The 21289-nt window shown below is 46.2% G+C and overlaps 2 protein-coding genes across 2 annotated transcripts; one reads left to right on the forward strand and one right to left on the reverse strand.

Moving 5' to 3' along the window:
* Positions 1 to 3997: 3997 nt before the first annotated feature.
* On the reverse strand, positions 3998 to 9019 carry sox18 (SRY-box transcription factor 18). Its single transcript, XM_086278092.1, has 3 exons — positions 8853 to 9019; positions 8277 to 8742; positions 3998 to 7584 (listed from the first exon to the last, which is right to left on the reverse strand). The coding sequence occupies exons 2-3, from the start codon at positions 8647 to 8649 to the stop codon at positions 6266 to 6268; spliced, it is 1692 nt and encodes a 563-aa protein (XP_086134218.1). The 5' UTR covers positions 8650 to 8742; positions 8853 to 9019; the 3' UTR covers positions 3998 to 6265.
* Positions 9020 to 15593: 6574 nt separating this feature from the next.
* Positions 15594 to 20853, forward strand: LOC147305426 (uncharacterized). The gene is made up of 4 exons (XM_086278072.1): positions 15594 to 16312; positions 16490 to 16978; positions 17024 to 17211; positions 20714 to 20853. The coding sequence occupies exons 1-4, from the start codon at positions 15594 to 15596 to the stop codon at positions 20851 to 20853; spliced, it is 1536 nt and encodes a 511-aa protein (XP_086134198.1).
* Positions 20854 to 21289: the final 436 nt, after the last annotated feature.

The following is a 21289-nucleotide window of genomic DNA, read 5'->3' on the forward strand; positions in this document are numbered from 1 at the left end:
GAACACTACCATAAAAAGTATGGATCGGTCTCTGTGTTTTCACAGGTGAGTTTGGGGTTGGAATTGGTGACTGAAAAAATAAGATCAAAGATACCAAGCGTAAAAAAGGAGAGAAACAAGAAATCAAATGGTCGCTGGGCTCTCCTCTAGAGATAAGGGGTGTCCAAATTCATAGGCTGTGTTCTCCTGAGGACCTGTCCTTCGTGGTCTATGTGGGTTAGGGTCCTTCGAAGGCCGAGTAGGTCAGAAGTACGAGGCTGTGAAATGGGACGGTCTAACCTTCAGATCTGCATCAACGCTGTCTCGGTGGAGTTTAATAAACTCAGCCGTCTGCTCTTTGCTATCTAGAATCTAACAGGATACTGGTGTAAATTCTCGACCATCTCACACTTCTGTTTAATCAGTTTTCTGTTTGACATTTATTCAGCTGCGTGAAAACCCCGGAGGAACCCACCCGATGGATTAATAATGTTTTATTTAATCTAATCTAATAACTTTAATCTCAGCCAAACCGATTTACTCAGGAACAAATAAAACACTGAAAAAAGCCAAACAGTAACATTTTTAAGTTATCTAAGTGACATATATATCATGTTTAGTAGCGAAAGACCGCGGGGAGGTTTGAAAACGATGAAGCCGGGAGTCCGCTGCTCTCGCCGGCTCGAGTGACCCTCGAGCTCCCAGTAAGCTATCGAGCTGGTGGGTAACAGACTTCTCTGAAAACATCGGAGCACTTTTGCAAACATCTGATGTCTTGATAAACCGAGCAGATATTTATTTAGAAGTTTATTTTGTGACCCAGAAAGATTAATAAGAGTAATATTCAAACTGAGTAGCGGCCACCATTGTTGGAAACTGGAGTTGGCTGGGCCGCGCTATGAATTCTGGGATAGGTTGGACCACAAAGGATACATCCAACCCATCCTTCAAATTAGGGGAAAAGGAGGACGCATTTGTCGGCTGCATTAGGAGGAGTCTACAAATTTGGACAGCCTTAGTCGCGTCGTTGTGACGTAATCGGTCTACAAATGCGTCCTCAGGAGGATGCAGCCCATGAATTTGGACACCCCCATAGGGTGAGAGGCTCAGAGTAGAGCCACTGCTGCTCCAAACTGAAAGGAGCTAGTTGATGTCTCCTGGATGCCCAATAGCTCAGGTGTTTCGGGCATATCCTAGCAGGAGGGAGGGGAGAGTGTCCGCGGTAGAGGATTCCACGGAGACGGAGAGGATGATGACAGGTGGTTTATCTGAACTCCAAGCGGGCGGGAGGGCAGGCAGGTGAAGACTTGAACACCCTGGACAATAACCTGAGCACACAGTAACAGGATTAACACAGTTCATAGAAACCAGAAATTCCACATCAACCTTCGCGAGGGGCCAAGTTACCACTGAATGGTGACTAACGGATTGGCATGGAGCAGCTGGCCGTGCTGATCGCCTGGAATGGGGTGCAGGTGTGAAGGCCACAGCCACACCCTTAGGCGTGGGCATCCCCACCGCTCCTCAGACACCGATCCGCGGACCATGACACCAGGACATGCTGAAGAGATTACATGAGCCCAGCGAGCGCTAGAAAAGAGGCCTGGCCTGGGAAAGCAGCGGAAAACAGACGGAAGGATGGGAATCTCAAATTATTACTATGGAGTGAACAAAAGCAAGTTTGAATTTTACCATCCATTATAGTTAAATTAAAATGAAATTATGGTGAAAAAACTAAAGTGCAACTAATTTTTTAATGTATTTGTTTCTAACTCAAAAAGAAAATTACAAAATACTGTATGATAAGAATCTGATGGCTACATTGAGATGATGATAGTTCAGTGCAGTGAATACATTCCTATAACAGTGGTGGCCATCGTCCTAATTCTGAGTAAGAACTTTAGTCATGATGGTGAAACTGTAATACGGCGGTTAGGACTGTCACAGATGAATGGATCCCCAAAGCTCAGCACTGCAGACATCATGTTACTGTTACGGGGGCGTGCTGCTTTCAGCTCCACACATCAAATACAAACTCTTTGATAACTCTTTGAGAAATCCAAAGTTTGATGAATTCAAAAGTTTAAAGAGATCAAAAACACACATGTGCACATAAAGTACAGACACACACGACTGAGTCTCCAGATTTTATGTTATTAATTCCTATTTAACACAGCACAAACTTCTTCACAACAACATAGTTTGAACAAAGAAACTCACAAACACACACTGTCATTTCAGATCACACACACACATGCAGTGTGTGTAGTTGTGGTGACTGATCTGACAGTATAACCACATGTGGCCAATAAAACACCACAGAAACAGATGGGAAAATCCCTCTCCCTCTTCTTCTGCCTTGTCTCTCTGAAGTGTGTAATCCACAGATTCCTTCTTTCGTTTACTTTTACTCCCAGTTTTCGGATTCTTTGATTTTTCCCGTGTCTGTGTTTCCACTTTTTGCCTCAGCACCTCCCTCCTTCTCATTGATTTTTAATATTTTTACTGCCAAAGACTTTTTCACAGTATTCTCCAAATATGCCATTTCTTTTAAAACATGTATTTACTTTCTCTTTATTTAATTTATATTTTATAAATTGTGAAACATGTTTATAGTTATCTTGGCGCTCTGTGCTGGTTCAGCACACCAAATCTGTAATATGTAAGCATGTAACTACAGCCAGACACACACTCACACCACATACACACCTCCTATGTGGCGCTTTCCAGCAGTCTAAAAGGGAATTCAGCCTCGTGTTATCTTTTCCATTCAGCCTATCGCGCTGCCGGGTGAGGTGTTGTCACAAAAATATACAACTCTTCCTCTCTCTCTCTCTTCATACTCCCTTTCCGAACATCTCAAACTTCCGTAGTGTTTCCTTCTTGCTGCTAACATTCCTGTCAGTTACCTCAGCGAGCACCACTGACACACATTTACTGAATACTTGACCTGGGGTAGGAAAACATACACACACTTACCACATGCAACTTTGGTTTTTACAGCCCAGTTACGTTATAGCTCTCTGCTCTCCAACCAGAGGATAAATGACTCTCATGGAAATGTTAATAACAGAGTGAGGAGAAAGAAGAACAGGGCAAATAGTGGGTCATACAGGGATGCCTGAAGGGCGAGAAAGAAAGGAGAGCAGCCAATTAAACACTTAATAAAAAATATAAAAGAAGATATTATGATTTTTTTACAAAATATAAAGAATATGTGAAAGAATTGTGAGAAGGAAGAAAAACGACAAAAAAGGAAGGATGGGAAAAAAAGGGGGAAAAGGAAGAATAGATCAGAACAAAGTTTTAGCACATTTACTCGACTGTATGACCTAAATATTAAATACATCTAAAAGTAAAAATAATTTAAGGAATGATTGAGGACATGCACATGTAAGGATAAAAGGAAAAGAAGCGATAAAATACGGGGACTGTTTAGAAAGATAGACAAAAGCAACACTAGATGGAAAATAGAAACAAATGTGCTCATAAGACGAAAGCAAGGAGTACTAAACAGCAAGAGATGGCATGAAGGAGCAAAAAGATGCCACAGAATGAATAAAAATGGTGAGAAACAAAAAAGAAGGGGAAAGGTGACAAAAGATTGCAAAGAATAAAAGCTGAGACAGAGAGAAGTGAAATGAGAGAAGATGACAGTGAGTGAGGTGCTGGGGGGGAGTAAAAGAAGTCTGAAACAAAGAAAACAGCTTTTCCTTGTTCTGAAAGTTTTGTTTGTGGTTTTGTTCAAGGGGAAACTGTTGTGCCAAGCCAATATTTTCTAATGTCTTAACGAAACCTAGAGAGGACAGAATCAGAGCTGATCACACAGGAAAACACAGACGTGACTCTTTGTCTCAAACTATGTAAATGCACTGAAAACACAGAGGACGCACCAATTGTGCTGTTTTTTGTCTTTTTTGATATGCAGGAGCAAAAAGTTGACCAAAAATTCAAAATACTAAGTTTCCAAAGAATTAATCCAGCCAGCTTTAGCCACAGAGAAAAACCTGTAAATGTCCAGAGTGCAAACTTGGAAGTGTTTATTTTGTGACATTATATTAAAAGACTTAACAGATCTGTTTACACCCATTGCACATTTTTCAAATACATAAACACAAACAAAACCCTTTTCTACGCTCGCTGTCAGGCACAGTGACAGTGGTGGGAAAATCCTGGTTTTAATTTTTTGTTATGTGTCTGCTGAGAAAATGTGTTTTGTATTAATCCCAAAAATCTTGGGTGTTTCTTTTTTTCCTTGAGATAATTATTACCAAAAGCCCCAGAGTTACTGCACGGCTCCAAAAAACGCCCGTCTCTCTGATGTCTTTGTGTGTCACAGTAAATTAAAATGGAAACACAGCTCTGTTTGGTGTCAACACGAAAGAATGTCAAATGCAGATGTACACGGCTTTTATTATTTTATTTTTTAATATTTAGCTTCCTTGGGGCTTATCCTCTAATAGAAAATATTTGGAAAAGGCCATAGGGATCAGTGTGGTGAATTTAACTGTTTTCACTGTACATATCCTTGACGCTGTCCTTCAGTTTCATGTAGAGAAAAGAAAAAACGGCATTGTCTTTAGGACTGATGCAGAACAGATGTGAGCCCTTTGAGAAGAGACTTCTGGTTTTTGTTTCCACTGTATACAAAACGATGCTATGTAAACATACAGAGTGGGTGATGATTTTTCATTTTCTCAGTAGGAACAAAACCACTAATTCATGTTCATTTAAATGTTGGCAGGATAAGTTACTCATTTAGCAAAACGTAACATCTATAGGACATCATCACTTTATAAGTTCATAATAGATGAATGGCAAACAAAGTTCAGTGGAAAAGCACTTCTCCAACACTTTTGAAATGAAGGTTACACAGTTCACACATGCATCATCTCTTTGTGTCAGGTTTGCAACGGCTCTGAGTGGGCAAAAACTGAACTCACCAAAAGATCTGCCGGCACCTTTACATGAGCAATTATTCGATTTATACATGAAATATTACATAACAAAGATTTCTCTTTGCTTCAAAACAGAAAAAACACACAAATAAAACAGAGCAAGCCCTGCTAGGTAAGAACATGATAGGAAGAGGAACAGAGGGTGTCAGGCAGGGACAGGGGAAAATATATGACAAGCAGATGCCCTATGATACATTACATTAACATTTTATAGTTCTTTTCATAGTTTAAATTAAAAAAAACCAACAACCCCAGATCAGACGCATGTAACAGAATAAATATATTTATCACACTTTCTGACGAACACAACGCTTTCTTGTTCTTATGCTTAGCTGGGCTAATTAACTCCAGCACTGAACACATGAATATTAGAATTATATCAATCAACTCATCAAACTCTCAGCAAGAAAATATAATTTCTTTTTTTCCTTAAAGAAAAATAAGATTCAGTAAAGAAGACAGAAAAAAACAAGACAAACAGTCACAAAAACATATTTCAAATTATGAGTATTTTTACTTCTATATATGAAACAAGACATCAAACCCAGTGCATAGAGAACATTTCATAGTTTCACTTTCTCCTTCACATCCTGTCAAGAAGCATAGCATCTTCAAAAGTATACAGTAAACATCTACATCAAACCAATGTTCCCAAAGTTCATGACTGTGCGACTGATCTCCAACATCTGTTTGTGTGAGGTTGCTTTGTATGAATAGAGCTGATTACTTGCAAAGGCCGTGAATACAATCATGACCTGTGATCAGAAATAGACAGTGCTAAAGTTTTAAACTAACCCCAGTTAAAGATATATCAGAGAAGCTAGTTAGAAAGAGTGTTCTTGGAATCAGCACACACCCATGTATGTCAGTAGAGTCTGACAGGGATGTTTCCCGACAGGGAACATACAACGGCCTGAAAAGTGAAACATTCTGATAGGTTAGACAGATATCTGACATGTTGGTGTTTGCCCCTAACTTTCCCAACAACACTAAGAAAAATACTGTAAATGAATCTTGGAAGTGTTTCACTGAGCTAATTTTTCATGTTCCCAATCAACAAAAAATATGACAGAAATTGTTGTGAAGCCCAACTGAGATTATTTTCCTGATTTCAAATGCTTTCTTTTCTACAACATACCAAGAACTAAAATAACTGAACATTGAACATGTGGTACTTAAAGGCATGTCAACACACATAAGGGTTCCTGAAACCTAAAGATTTGAAAGCTAGTGAAGGGCTCTTTGAAATGCTTTGAATAAAGTATGACCCAAATAGTTTTTCCAGTATACTTCCTTTGTATGTTGTCTCATCATACATTTCAGAGTATTTATCCAGTGATACAGGTGCTGTAATAGACAGCGCTGCTTGCATCAGACAGAGCAGATATAAGAGGGCTGCTTCCATCATCACACCCACCAACGCCACCCACCACACCACCAACATCCCTATTAACTGCACTACTAACAATACTATTATTGCTACTTCCAGCAATACTGCTACTACGGCCACCCACAACCTTGGACACACCACCACATTCCCCGCCCAATCCATAAGCCTCATCTCGATTTCTCCGAACATTTACATACTGGTCAAATTCATGCCTGTCCACTTCAGCCCAAAATTCAGCAGACGAAGCCCCCAGCTGGCCAGAGGAATCCAGATTTGAATTATCCAAATTCACAGAGGGAGGGAAAGTGGATGGAGGGGGAATGGATGAGGTTGAGCAGGAAGAAGTCGTTTCAGGAGGAGGTGAAAGCTGCCCCAGATGAGAAGAAGTGAAATGAGGAGCTTTAGGGGTGCCGTTTCCATATAGCTGACTGAAATAACCAACAGGAGCAGAGCTCAGTGGGGGCTGGTGGCATTTTATTGGCTCAGAGAGGCTGTTGCAGGGCTGGTGATATGAAACTGGGGAGGAAGGATCCGGCAGTGGTGGCGGGCACTTTACGGGACTTCTTAAAGTGACCTGGTGACCAGAAACATGCGTGAGATTTAGCTTGGAGCTGAGTGAAGTGACAGAGCTCATGCTCGACATCATATTTGATTCAGCAGAAGTCATTCTGGTGCTTAAAGTCATTCCTGAACCCTGGCCGTGTATGGAGCTGTGGTGGCTGTGGTTGTTGTAGTGGTGGGTGTAATGCTGATTATGATGGTGAAGGTGGTGTTGGTACCCACTCCAAACTCCCATCCCTCCCTCCTCCTGCATATGTTGGGGGAAAAACACAGATTCCCCAGCTCCATCTTCCAGAATGTCCAGTGGGGACATTTCTGGAGTGGGCAAGCCATAGCTTTCTAGCTCTGAGTGTCCTGAGGCCTGGAGGTCCCTGAAATGGCCCAGAGATGGAAGCAGGTGATGAGAGTGATGATGTGGAGGCTGGACACCTGGATGCCCGTAAGCAGAACCTCCAGTAACATTTTCTGCACCCAAAGGACTGACACCAGGTCCTAAACCCAAGCCTGGTGCCCCACCCTGGGCTAAGCTGTGCAGCAGAAGCCCGGGTTCTACACGTTTAAGCTTCTTGGTGGTTTTTTTGCGGCGAGGTCGGTACTTGTAGTTTGGGTGATCCTGGAGGTGTTGGACACGAAGACGCTCTGCTTCCTCTACGAATGGTCGCTTCTCTACAGCGCTCAGGGCCTTCCACGACTGACCTGCAAGAAGAGGAGTTAAATATTTTTAAAAATTTCAACCATATTTTGGTCTTCTTAGATGAGAGAAAGGGGGCATATAAGAACAGCACTGCTGTTCAAATTCATTTTGCAACTCACTGTCAAACAGATTACAATCAGTCTGATAGATCATTTTATTATTTACTGCTCGGCCTATAACATGTCAAAATACTCTACAGCACTGACAGCCTTGAGCAGCTCCATCTACAGCTACGTGTAGGCATTCAAAGAAGGACCTTAATGTCCTGTGACATGCATGAAGTGCTTTGACTCTCAGTTCGTCCTGTTTTTGGAGATGTGTCTTACACACTGATGGATGTCAAGAGCTACTTGGGAGGTTATTTTAACAGCATTTGAAGTAAACTCACAGTAAAGAGTTTAGAGGCAAACATGGCATGTGCAATGAGCCCAGATGCAGCAACATACATATTGGCTTGGTAATGTAGAGCTGAGGAATCAGACTTTTAATTTGTCCTGAACAGAAATGAGGCTATTTATGGTCTGTGTTTGATGATCTTTCTGGTGTGTCACACTGAAAACTGCTAAAATGAAAGTGGTCAGATATTTAAATTTCCAATACGACGACTCCTCACTTTGGTGCTTTTACTGAAATTGATGACTACAAAGATCAGATCTTTGGCTCTCCACTGAGTTGGTCTCTTTGTTTGTCTTACCGAGCATCTTGCTGAGCACAGCGTTGTGTAGGTCCGGGTTCTGCAGGGCCAGCCGCTTCCTCTCATCTTTAGCCCAGACCATGAAGGCATTCATTGGCCTGCGAATCCTCTGCTCAGCCCCTGCAGCTTTCCCATCACCCGCTGACATGCCTCCAGCCCGGTTCAGATCAGGACTCTGTCCCCCTGAACCGTGCGTCAAACACATCCTTGGTTCCCCTCTCCTCATATTCCCAGTTCTGTCTGGAGAACTGCAATCCTCAGAGAGCTTCTGTTCAAAACCCATTTCAGAAGCAGGACTCGGGGTCCTTGAAGTCCAGGGGCCCCCAAGAGACACCTGGCTGACTCTAGAAAGGCTAGGCTTGGTTAAATTCATCCCAGAAAAGGTTTAGTCCAGGTCAAATTCTGCAAATGTCTGTCTCAGTTTGTTGGTCTGCAAAGTTCTGGACAAAAACTGAAACTGAAAATACTTCAGCCGACAGAGGAGAGAAGCATCAGAGGAATTTGGTCTCAGAGCACAAATACCAAAGCAAAGCATCGAGATGTGAGAGGAGGGGGAGACAAGAATAGAAAACAAACCCGTTGTGGTGCAGGATTTCCCCTGAAAACGATCCGCAGTGACTCTGCTGCTTTCTTTGTCCACTCTAGGTTTTCTGTTTGCTTCTGCGGTTTGTCCACAGTTTGATTTCACTCTGTCACTCGGGCCCTCCGACACACCGTCTCCCTCGCTGTCTGCTCACTTTGAAAGTTTGGAAACCTGTGGCCAGATCTGACCGACCCATGCTGTGTATATATACCCCGCCCTGACCAATCGCATAAATACAGGCTTGAGGATTTAACCAATGACGAACCACCAGGCTGTTTGAGAGACAACACGGAGAGGGGAGGTCCAAACTTTCCCCCCCACCCTCCCTTCAATCTCTACAACTGCCACCCTTTCCTCCCACTGAACGCACACACCCTGTCTGTCTGTACAGGGAGATGTAATCAGAGAGGTTCCATTGTTCTTCACTGAGAACTGAGAAGCTTCTTTGTCAAACACACACACAGAAGTAGTGAAACACAAATACCATAAATGAGATGACACATTTATAATTAAGTTTGCCAACAAAGGAGACAAAACATGATTACACACATTTAGAGTGTGTGTGTGTGTGTGTGTGTGTGTGTGTGTGTGTGTGTGTGTGTGTCTTTGAGGGCAGGACAGCGGCAAGGCAGCCAACCACAGTCCCAACCAGAACGATTAGTGGCTGAACTTAACAACAACTCACTGAGGAGGAGGAGGAGGAGGAAGGGGCTCAGGTCTAGGATGGGTCACTATGGAAGGGGGTCTAACATGAGGTTTTGTAACCCAGCAATCTGATGTCTTAGGGATGCAGCAACATTTCAAATCAGTGTGAACTTCAGGGTGTTAAAGTGCTCACTCAATAAAGACATTAATTACATCATTTATTTAGCTTCTCTGTTTTATTGAAAGGTTTTTAGCTTATAATACAAAGTGCTGTGAGGCAACTGCTGTTTAATTTATAACATTTTGAAAAGGCATTCAGCTGAAATTTTGAGAAAAAAGAATAGACTTTGATATTTTAATAAAAAGAATGGAATTTTAAAGAGAACAGAATTATAATACGTTTTCTTGTAAAAATGAATGAAATGTGGCCAAAATTTAGTTTAAAACGTCAGGTTTGTAAAACACGGAACATTTTCTCCACCTTTGTCTTCACAAATTGAAAGTTTGACAAAGCCGAAAAAGGATGAGCACATTTATTTAAACACGTGTTGTGTTCTGTCCTGAGCTGGGTGAAACATTTGAACTAATGAAGAAACAGAATGAACAAACAATGGACAGAGCGATGCTCGTACCAATCAAACTGTTTGTCTGTCTGCCAAGGACACCCCCTCCCCTCCACCCGCCACAATCTAACGGCCCCCTACACACCCACCCACCCACCCACACACACACACACACCACTTTCTCCCCCACGCCCAGCTCTGGCTCTGGCGTCTCTGAGCCTCCTGCTCAACCAACCAGGAACTACTCCCACTTACTACTGTGTGTGTGTGTGTGTGTGTGTGTGTGTGTGTGTGTGTGTGTGTGTGTGTGTGTGTGTAAAATGTTACAGTTTTGTCCTGCAATACTCAGCCGAGGGCTTGAAGCAGCAGCATTTGACTCAAAGTGCTAATCTAGCCAATAATCCAGAGGTTCCTGCAGCTGCTGCAATCCACTCCCGGTTAACTGAGTGGTACCAAAGACGCTGTGAGTTTTATTGTTGTTTATTACTGGAATGCATTTATTAACCATTTTAATGTTGCTTCTCCATCAAAGTCAGAAAGATGCTAAATAGTATAAAATGGTGAGAACAAAACCTTAAACACGTTGGTAAAGGACCAAAACTACCACCACAAGTTTGTTTCATGTTTTCACTAAAACACAACTAAAAAGAAAATCTGTTATTTAAATCAATATCACATTCAAGATAATCTTCTCGTGCACCTCAGGACCTTCTTCAGATATTTTATCTTGCAGTAGGATTCATGTTATGCCCTGTTGAGGAACAGAGAGAGACAGTGGGGAACAGAGGGAGAGAGAGGAGCAGACAGAGAGAGAGAGAGGGAGAGAGAGAGGAGCAGAGAGAGAGAGAGAGAGGAACCGGAGGGAGAGAGAGGAACAGAGAGGGAGAGGAGCAGAGGGAGAGAGAGGAGCATAGAGAGAGAGAGGAGCAGAGGGAGAGAGGAACAGAGGGAGAGAGAGGAGCAGAGAGGGAGAGAGAGAGAGAGGAACCGGAGGGAGAGAGAGGAACAGAGAGGGATAGGAGCAGAGGGAGAGAGAGGAGCATAGAGAGAGAGAGGAGCAGAGAGAGAGAGAGGAGCAGAGGGAGAGAGAGGAGCATAGAGAGAGAGGAGCATAGAGAGAGAGAGGAGCAGAGGGAGAGAGAGGAACCGGAGGGAGAGAGAGGAGCATAGAGAGAGAGGAGCAGAGGGAGAGAGAGGAGCAGACAGAGAGAGAGAGAGGAGCAGAAGGAGAGAGAGGAGCATAGAGAGAGAGGAGCAGAGGGAGAGAGAGGAGCAGACAGAGAGAGAGAGAGGAACAGAGAAGGAGAGAGAGGAGCAGAGAGAGAGAGAGAGGAACAGACGGAGAGAGAGGAGCAGAAAGAGAGAAGGGAACAGAGGGAGAGAGAGGAGCAGAGAGAGAGAGAGAGGAACAGAGGGAGAGAGAGGGAGCAGAGAGAGAGAGAGAGAGGAACAGAGGGAGAGAGAGGGAGCAGAGAGAGAGAGGAGCATAGAGAGAGAGGAGCAAAGAGAGAGAGGAACAGAGGGAGAGAGAGGAGCAGAGGGAGAGAGGAGCAGAGGGAGAGAGAGGAGCAAAGAGAGAGAGAGGAACAGAGGGAGAGAGAGGAGCATAGAGAGAGAGGAGCAGAGGGAGAGAGAGGAGCATAGAGAGAGAGGAGCAGAGGGAGAGAGAGGAGCACAGAGGGAGAGAGGAGCAGAGAGAGAGAGAGAGAGGAACAGAGGGAGAGAGAGGGAGCAGAGAGAGAGGAACAGAAAAGGAGAGAGAGGAGCAGAGAGAGAGAGAGAGGAACAGACGGAGAGAGAGGAGCATAGAGAGAAAGAGGAACAGAGGAAGAGAGCGGGAGCAGAGAGAGAGAGAGAGGAACAGAGGGAGAGAGAGGAACAGAGAGAGAGAGAGGAACAGAGAGAGAGAGGAACAGAGGGAGAGAGAGGAGCATAGAGAGAGAGAGAGGAACAGAGAAGGAACAAGAGCAGGTGAGACACACCTGTTAGTCACATGGTTGTTTGTCAAAACTCATCATTACATGTATCCAGTACCTAGTGTATCTTTTTAGATACCGTTTGTTACTTTTCAAATTCTATAGTTATTAAGTTTTGCAGGCTTGTTTGCACAACAAGGATAAATAATTATATAAACATTTCTGAATCTAAATAGTGGACTTTGGTAGAATTAAGAAATGAGTGTAGTGCAGGTCTATGATGATTTTTAGTGCTACTATCATCTAGTTTTGATTCTGGTTCTGTCTTGGTTACGTCCTAAGTAGTCCTGATTTTAAACTGTTGTAGTCCTGTTTTAATTCCGGATCAGTTCTGGGTCTGGTTGAATTTGGGTTTAGTCCGTGTGTCTTGATACAGCCCGACTTTGTTCTGCCTTGCTGCTTAATTAAAAAACTAGTTTAAGGTGTCCTGCACAAGTGTTGTATATTTTTTCCCATATGAAGTGTCATGCGCAAAAGCGTCAGCTCTAAGAGCCGTGCTTAGAGAGAGCTTTGTAGTGAATCAGAAGAGCCGGCTCCTCACTTAATTTCCTTTTGCTGCTCAGCTCTCACACAGTGGCTCAGCTATGCTCCAATCCCTCCATATTGTGGCCAATCACGTGCGAGGATATAGGATAATATCATTATGTGAAAAACGGAGAGAGTGAGAGACGCGACAATCAAGTGGAGCGTGCGTCTGTCCTCTCAGTGAATGAGTGAGACAGTAGACAGCAGTGAGGGCTGTGCGAAAGCAAAAACACATAAATATGCCTGACACCAGTAAACGAAGCAGCATCTGGCAGCAGCTTAAAGACTTTTTTGTCTCGGTCTTGACTCAGTCTGTATTGGTTTTGGTCTTGTCTTGGTCTCGATACACTCTGATCTTGGTATTGTCTTGGTTTTGGTTTAGGTGGTCTTGACTACAAGTCTATTCCTTACCTGCTGTTTCGTCCTACGAGCTCAGAGGAACATGACTAGACTTAAGTTTTTTGAGTACATTTTACATCTAATCCAAAAGACTTCTTCAGTTCTAAAACGAAATGGTGGAGAGTCAGAGGTACTTGGACCCTAGTGTGGCTTGTCCCTTAACCGGGTTGTTGCAGCACAATTAATCATGTGACTAATCACATGAGCCAAGATGGGAAAAAAGTGGTGGGTCATTGCCACCAGAGATTTCAGGTCAATCCATTGTGACACCTTGCCCACCCTGTCATGGGACCTATTGAGGGCACCTGACCCAGGATGTGAGTGGGCATTGAGGCGTCTGGATTATAGATGGCAGACAGTTGGTGTTGGAAGCCTGTTCACTGTGGACATAGAAACGGACATACGCCCGTTTCGAGGTTAGCCAGGCGGCTAATGCTATCTACCGCCTGACTACCGAGGACAGTGACGTCATCAGCGAGAGACCGGTGACCAGCATCGCGGAGCATGACGTCCGAGCGGCACTGAGGAGAGTGAACACAAGGAAAGTGGCGGGGCCAGACGGCATCACCAGCCGTCTGCTGCGCTGCTGTGCTGACCAGCTAGCAGGTGTGTTCACTTACATCTTCAACGAGTCCCTGGCGAAGTCTGTGGTCCCCACATGCTTCAAAAGATCCACCATCATCCCTGTGCCCAAGAACAGCAAACCCTCATCCCTGAACGATTACCGGCCAGTTGCACTGACCTCGGTAGTAATGAAGGTGTTTGAGAGGCTGCTGAAGAACATCATCTCCTCCTCCATCCCAGACACCACAGATCCGCTGCAGTTCGCCTACAGATCCAACAGATCCACAGAGGATGCCATCGCCCACGTCCTACACACCACTCTCAGCCACGTGGACAAGAAACAGGGTAGCTATGTGCGAATGCTGTTTGTTGATTACAGTTCAGTGTTTAACACAATAGTGCCCTGCAGACTGTTCACAAAGCTGAGGGATCTGGGACTTAACAGCCATCTGTGTGCATGGGTGTTGGACTTCCTCACTGGCAGAACTCAGGTGGTGAGGGTGGGCAGGTGCTTCTCCAACAGCATCACCATCAACACAGGAGCACCTCAGGGATGTGTCCTCTCGCCACTGCTCTACTCCCTCTACACTTCAGACTGTGTGGCCACCCACGGCTCCAACACCATTGTGAAGTTTGCTGACGACACAGTGGTGTTGGGTGCCATCTCCAACAACGATGAGACGGCCTACATGGATGAAGTGAAGAATCTGGCATCGTGGTGCCAGGACAACCACCTCCAGCTGAACGTCAGCAAGACCAAGGAGCTGGTGGTGGACTTCAGAAGGGGTCAGCACAGAGACTACAAGCCCATTATCATCAATGGAGCTCCAGTGGAGAGGGTGCAGTCCTTCAAGTATCTTGGTGTCCACATCTCCTCAGACCTGACATGGGCTGCCCACATTCAGGTCCAGACCAAAAAGGCTAGGCAGCGCCTGTATCACCTACGACAACTGAGGAAGTTCAGGGTCTCTCCAAAGATCCTCAGGATTTTCTATACAGGCGCTGTGGAGAGCATCCTCACACAGAACATGACATCGTGGTTTGGGAACAGCTGTGTGAAGGACCAAAAAGCTCTCCAGAGAGTGATCCGTACAGCAGAACGCTGCTGCAGGATTGTTCTCCCCCCGCTTCAGGACACCTACACCAGGAGATGCCGGACTAGAGCAGCGCAGATACTGAAGGACCCGTCCCATCCTGGCAACAAACTGTTCCAACTTCTGCAATCTGGTAGAAGGTTCCGCATCTTCCGGGCAAGGACAGAGAGACTCAAGAGGAGCTTCTATCTGTCACGATCCTGGGTCTTATGACCCAGTGTTTTGAGTTTTAGTTCATTTTGATGTTTTAGTTTATGTAAGCCCTTCAGGTTCCTAAGTTCATTTGTTATCATGCTTAAGTGTTTCTAGTTCTTATTATTTCCCCCTCGTGTTTCCAACTATGGTAAATCTCCCCTGCTCTTCATGTGTTTCATGTCTGTGTCTTACATTGTGAAGTTTGGGTTGTCATGTCTACGTCTCATTATGTTTCCTGTTTTATTGTGAAGAGGTCTGGTGTTTCTGTGTTCATCGTGTTCAGTTTTACTCTTCCCCTGTGGCGTTGTTATGTTCATGTTGATCTACTGTGCCTTTCTGTTCCATGTTTCAGATCCCTATGTTCTGTCTCCCCCAGTCTGTTAAGTTCACATGTCTAGAGTTCCGTCAGTGTGTTTCCTGTTTTACTTTCACAGTCTGTTCTATGTTAATGTTTCTAGTTTTGCTTCCCTTGCCTCGTCCTGCTTAATTAATCTCAGCTGTGCTCTCCTCCTGTGGCTCATTCCCCCTCGTTATCCCTCAGTGTATTTAAGCCCCATGTTTCTCTTTGTCAGTGTTGCGTCCTCCATCATAGCTGTGTGATTTTTCCCTGTGCTTTAGTTTTCCCAGTTTAGTTTATTTTGTATTGTTTTTCGTGTCCCACGCCAGCAATAAAGCTGTGTTTTTTGAGTTTACCTTTTGTCTCTGTGAGTTTGCGTTTGGGTCCTCTCCTGCCTGCACACAGCCGTACTGTGACAGAAGGACGCAACCCGACAATGGACCCAGCAACTCATAATCCCTCCGCTGAGCTCCGGGAGGACATGATCTATGCGGTGGAGTTTCTATGCCAGGAATGGTTTGCGCTGCCCTTTGAAGAGTACCAGGAGGAGTTAGCCATCCGTCTGCAGAGGATGGTTTCTGGACTTCCCTGGCTATTTGGCACGCTAAACCCTCTCATCCAGGACTTCCTCGTTTCCACCGTACACATCCGCCCGGATCGGCCTCTCCACTATGAAGACTCGGAGGAGGTTCAGCCCGGTCCGCTGGAGGATTCGCGGGCTGGCACGTCTCCTCCCCCTCCTTCCCGGAGAAAACGGCGTTCACGCCGTCAGCGATCCCGAGCAGCGGAGCAGTTTTCTTCCACTGCTGGAGGGCCCGAGGAGCCCGTCCAGCCTCATGCCACGTCAGCTGGAGGGCCCGAGGAGCCCGTCCGGCCTCACGCCACGTCAGCTGGAGGGCCCGAGGAGCCCGTTCGGCCTCACGCCACGTCAGCTGGAGGGCCCGAGGAGCCCGTTCGGCCTCACGCCACGTCAGCTGGAGGGCCCGAGGAGCCCATCTGGCCACCTTCTGCTTCACCACCTGTGGTTGCAGCGCCACCTCCTGCGGCTCCTGTGCCGACGCCTGCAGGACCACCACCTGCTGCGCTACTGCTTGCTGCTTCTACGCCTCAGCCTGAGGACGACGCCTCACCTGGTTCTGCCACACCTCAGTCTGAGAACTCATACAAACTCATTTCACCCACTATAGACTGTGTGTTGCTGCAACTTGAAAAGCAACCTGCCTCGTCAGCTGGAGGGCCCGAGGAGCCCGTCCAGCCTCATGCCTCGTCAGCTGGAGGGTCCGAGGGGACCGTTCAGCCGCCATCTGCGGCCGCCTCGTCATCGGCTGGTCCAGCTTCTGCTTCGCCTGGTCCAGCTTCGGCCTCGCCTGGTCCAGCTTCGGCCTCTGCTTCGCCTGGTCCGGCCTCATCAGAGTCTTCAGCCTCGCCTGGTCCGGCCTCATCAGAGTCTTCAGCCTCGTCATGTCCGGCCTCTGCCTCTGCTGCGTCTGGCCCTGCCTCGCCTCAGCCAGAGGTCTCCGCACCTGCTGGCCCTGCCTCGCCTGGTCCTGTTGCGCCAGCTGGAGGTTCAGCCAAGCCCGTCCAGCATCCTTCCACGCCGTCGACTGCAGCGCCATTATCTGGTCCTGCCTCGCCTGGTCCTGCCACGGCCCAGCCAGAGGTCGACACCACACCTCTGCTCGTCTCGCCTGCCAAGCCACGTCCAGCATGGCTGTTTCCGGGGCCTGTCAAAACAGCCTGTTCATGGAAACCCACCAAACCACCCGAGGGGTCACGTCCACATCCACACTACCGTCGACCGCCAGCCAAGCCACCCGACAGGTCTTGTCCACGTCGCCGCCGGCCGCCAGCCAAGCCACCCGACAGGTCTTGTCCACGTCGCCGCCGGCCGCCAGCCAAGCCGCCTGAGTGTGGCCAGCCATACCTGCTTCGCCACTGCCTCCTTCCTCGTGGCCGGCCCCCTGAACCTTTGAACTATGAACTGTTATGCTATCGACCTCCAGGACGGCCCCCTGAACTACTTAACTGTGGACTTTTGTGCTGTCACCCTCCCGGTCGGCCCCCAGAAAGTTTTGAGAACTGTCTCCGGAGCTTTAGTGCCTTTCATGGGCTTTTTGCCTTTTCATGGGCGCCCTTTTGCACCCTAGCTCGGCTACAGACTCAGCACCCGAGTGCCTTTATTGTGATCTCGGGTGACTTCAACCATGTATCACTGGACAATACACTACCAACATTCAAACAATATGTGGACTGTCCCACCAGGGGAGAGAAAACTTTAGACTTACTGTATGCTAACGTCAAGGATGCATACAGCTCCTCCTCCCTCCCCCCACTTGGTAGGTCAGATCATAACCTGATTCACCTCACCCCCCGCTATGTGCCAATTGTGAGGAGGGAACCTGTGACCACCAGGACTGTTAGGAGGTGGTCAGAGGAGGCAATAGCGGAACTACAGGGCTGTTTCGAGGTGACCGACTGGGAAACACTCTGTGAGCCTCACGCCGAGGACATCAATGGGCTTACTGAGTGTATCACAGACTACATAACTTTCTGCACCGACTCCATTGTTCCAGCTCAGACTGTTCATTGTTACCCAAATAACAAGCCGTGGGTGACTAAGGACATCAAAGCCCTCCTCAACAACAAGAAGAGGGCTTTCAGAGGGGGCAACAAAGAGGAGGTGAGGAAGGTCCAGGTGTTACTAAAGGACAAGATCAGAGAGGCTAAGGACAATTACAGGAGGAAGCTGGAGTGGAAACTCCAGCAGAACAGCATGAGAGAGGTGTGGAGGGGCATGAAGACCATCACTGGATTCAGGCCAACCAACAGCAGGGGAGCTGAGGGAGGTGAGAATAGAGCCGACGAGTTGAATCTGTTTTTCAATAGATTCGACACCACAGTGTCTGCTCCCACCCCCACAACCTCACCTGTAGTCAGCCTGGAATCCAGAGCCACACCACTGTGCCAGCCTCTCTCTTCACATGTTGCCTCCTGTGAGATTCCTGACACCCCTCCCCCACCCATCACCTTCACTCAATACCAGGTTGAGATGCAAATGAGGAGACTTCACTCAGGCAAGTCTGCTGGACCAGACGGAGTGAGTCCCCTTGTCCTCAAGACCTGTGCCCCCCAGCTGTGTGGAGTCTTTCATAAACTGTTTATGCTGAGTCTGAGTCTGCAGAGGGTCCCGGTGATGTGGAAGACATCATGCCTCGTCCCTGTACCAAAGACGCCTCGTCCCAGTGGCCCCCAGGATTACAGGCCCGTGGCACTGACCTCCCACATCATGAAGACCCTGGAAAGGCTCATCCTGGACCAGCTGCGACCCATAGTAAGACCACATCTGGATCCCCTTCAGTTCGCTTATCAGCCTCGTCTCGGAACAGAGGACGCCATCATCTACCTGCTCAATCGTGTCTACACCCATCTGGACCAGCCGGCGAGCACTGTGAGGGTCATGTTTTTTGACTTTTCCAGTGCTTTCAACACCATCAGGCCGACCCTCCTGGGTGATAAGTTAGCAGCGATGCAGGTGGATGCTTCTCTGGTGTCCTGGATTGTTGATTACCTGACAGGAAGACCACAATATGTACGTCTCCCACAGTGTGTGTCTGACAAGGTGATTAGCAACACAGGGGCACCACAGGGGACTGTCCTCTCCCCCTTCCTCTTCACCCTCTACACCACAGACTTCAGCCACTGCACAGAGACCTGCCATCTTCAGAAGTTTTCTGATGACTCTGCGGTGGTTGGATGCATCAGCAGGGATGATGAGACAGAGTACCGGGCTGTGGTCGACTCCTTTGTCACGTGGTGTGAGCAGAATCATCTGCAGCTCAACGTGGCAAAGACCAAGGAACTGATCGTGGACTTCAGGAAGACCAGGAAACACTTGACCCCTGTTTCAATCCAGGGGGTCAGTGTTGACATTGTGGAGGACTATAAATACCTTGGAGTACACATTGACAATAAACTGGACTGGGCTAAAAACACCACAGCACTTTACAGGAAGGGCCAGAGTCGTCTCTATTTTTTGAGGCGACTGAGGTCCTTCAACATATGCCAGAAAATGCTGAGGATTTTCTATGAGTCTGTTGTGGCCAGTGCGATCCTCTATGCTGTTGCATGCTGGGGGAGCAGGCTGAGGGTCGCAGATGCCAACAGACTTAATAAACTGATCCGTAAGGCCAGCAATGTTGTGGGGATGGAGCTGGACTCCCTCAAGGTGGTGTCGGAGAGGCGGATGCTGTCCAAGATAAAGACAATGTTGGATAACACCTCCCACCCACTCCATGACATGTTGGTCAGTCACAGGAGCACGTTCAGTGAGAGACTGAGATTACCGAAAAGCACCACTGAACGACACAGGAAATCATTCCTGCCTGTGGCCATCTCCCTGTACAACGCATCCACTTAACACACTGTTTGCTGCTACAGCTACACATGTTTCTTTTCCAACTATTCATTTATAAGTGACTTATGTATGTATGTATGTATATATATGTATATATTGTACTATTCTTAGTTAGCGTATTGTCTGTCTTGTCTTAATGTTGGTTTAAAATGGAGCACTGTAACAAAAAATAATTTCCCCCAGGGATCAATAAAGTATTCTGATTCTGATTCTGATTCTGATTTTTGTGGGACTTTTGCTCTGGTTTTGGTCTGTGCTCTCCTCCTGTGGCTCATTCCCCCTCGTTATCCCTCAGTGTATTTAAGCCCCATGTTTCTCTTTGTCAGTGTTGCGTCCTCCATCATAGCTGTGTGATTTTTCCCTGTGCTTTAGTTTTCTCAGTTTAGTTTATTTTGTATTGTTTTTCGTGTCCCACGCCAGCAATAAAGCTGTGTTTTTTGAGTTTACCTTTTGTCTCTGTGAGTTTGCGTTTGGGTCCTCTCCTGCCTGCACACAGCCGTACTGTGACACTATCCCCAAGCCATCCGTGCCCTAAACACACACACCCGCCCTCTCACATCATCTATAATTGACTGAGTCAGGACTCTTCCAGACACTAAACCAAGGCACAATGTACATTTCAATTCCTTTAATTTTAAATATGTTTATATTGTCTATCCTGTAAAATAGTCAGATGTCTATTCATATTAATGTACAGAATTCACCTGCTTGCTGCTACTACTGCACATTCACCCAATGTATATTATATATATATATATATATATATATATATATATGTATATGTATATATATATATATATATGTATATGTTCTTCCTCTACACCCCACCCCCCCCACCCCAATTTTTTTGCACATGTCGAGGAGCGTGTCAGGCTACATTTCACTGTGTGTTATACTTGTATAACTATGCATGTGAGAAATAAAGAACCTTGACCTTGACCTTGACCTAGATGCTTCTTTCACTCCTCTTTCAAACCATCTGTCTTCTCCATCCAACATTTGGACATTGGCATCTGAACGATGTTTATTTGTTGATGAGTGGCTGTTTGGTTTCTCCAATGTCTCCAAGGTCTGAGCACTCCTCGGTGCACTACACAACACAGACTATGCTGCTAGGTTGTATTACTTTACCTTACCTGCAGATCCAGGGGATCTGATCAGCAGTGATGAGCCTTCATGTGACATTCAGGTCAGTTTGAAACAGCAGATGATGCCAGAGGTCCCTGGTGAAAGTGACAGAGTTCAGAATAGAACTTGGGAGACAATAGCAGCTGACCTCTGAGTTTAAATCAGCGGATGATTTTGATTTGTTCTCATATTTTTAGATAAAAGAAAAAACATGTAAATGTAATTAATTTTATGACACAGGATCCAATCCATTTCCTTCACTACTTGTCCTTTTCGTGGTCACAGAAAACTATTCACACGGACATCTTATCCATCCAGTTTAACAGATAATCTCAATGGGAGGAACACAGGGAAGGTTTCAACTGTCCATCAGGTCGGAACACAAAGAAGTAACTGTATGCTAACTATGCCCACCACGAGCGGGAACCCATATTATTTATATAGGTTCATATCACAGCAGTCAAATTGTAAGGTAAAGACCCAACAATAAGAGATACACACAGAGAAAACAGAACATGTTGGCAACTGTGGGAAGAAATAACTCTTTTTACAGTTTTTTACAGCCGCTATAGGACACATTTCTCAATACT

Source organism: Aulonocara sp. 'chitande type north' Nkhata Bay, linkage group LG20 (assembly GCF_057382095.1).
Source record: "Aulonocara sp. 'chitande type north' Nkhata Bay isolate Kocher_YH1m ecotype deep benthic linkage group LG20, A_spYH_male_GT1.1, whole genome shotgun sequence".
In the NCBI taxonomy this organism is placed as follows: domain Eukaryota; kingdom Metazoa; phylum Chordata; class Actinopteri; order Cichliformes; family Cichlidae; genus Aulonocara; species Aulonocara sp. 'chitande type north' Nkhata Bay.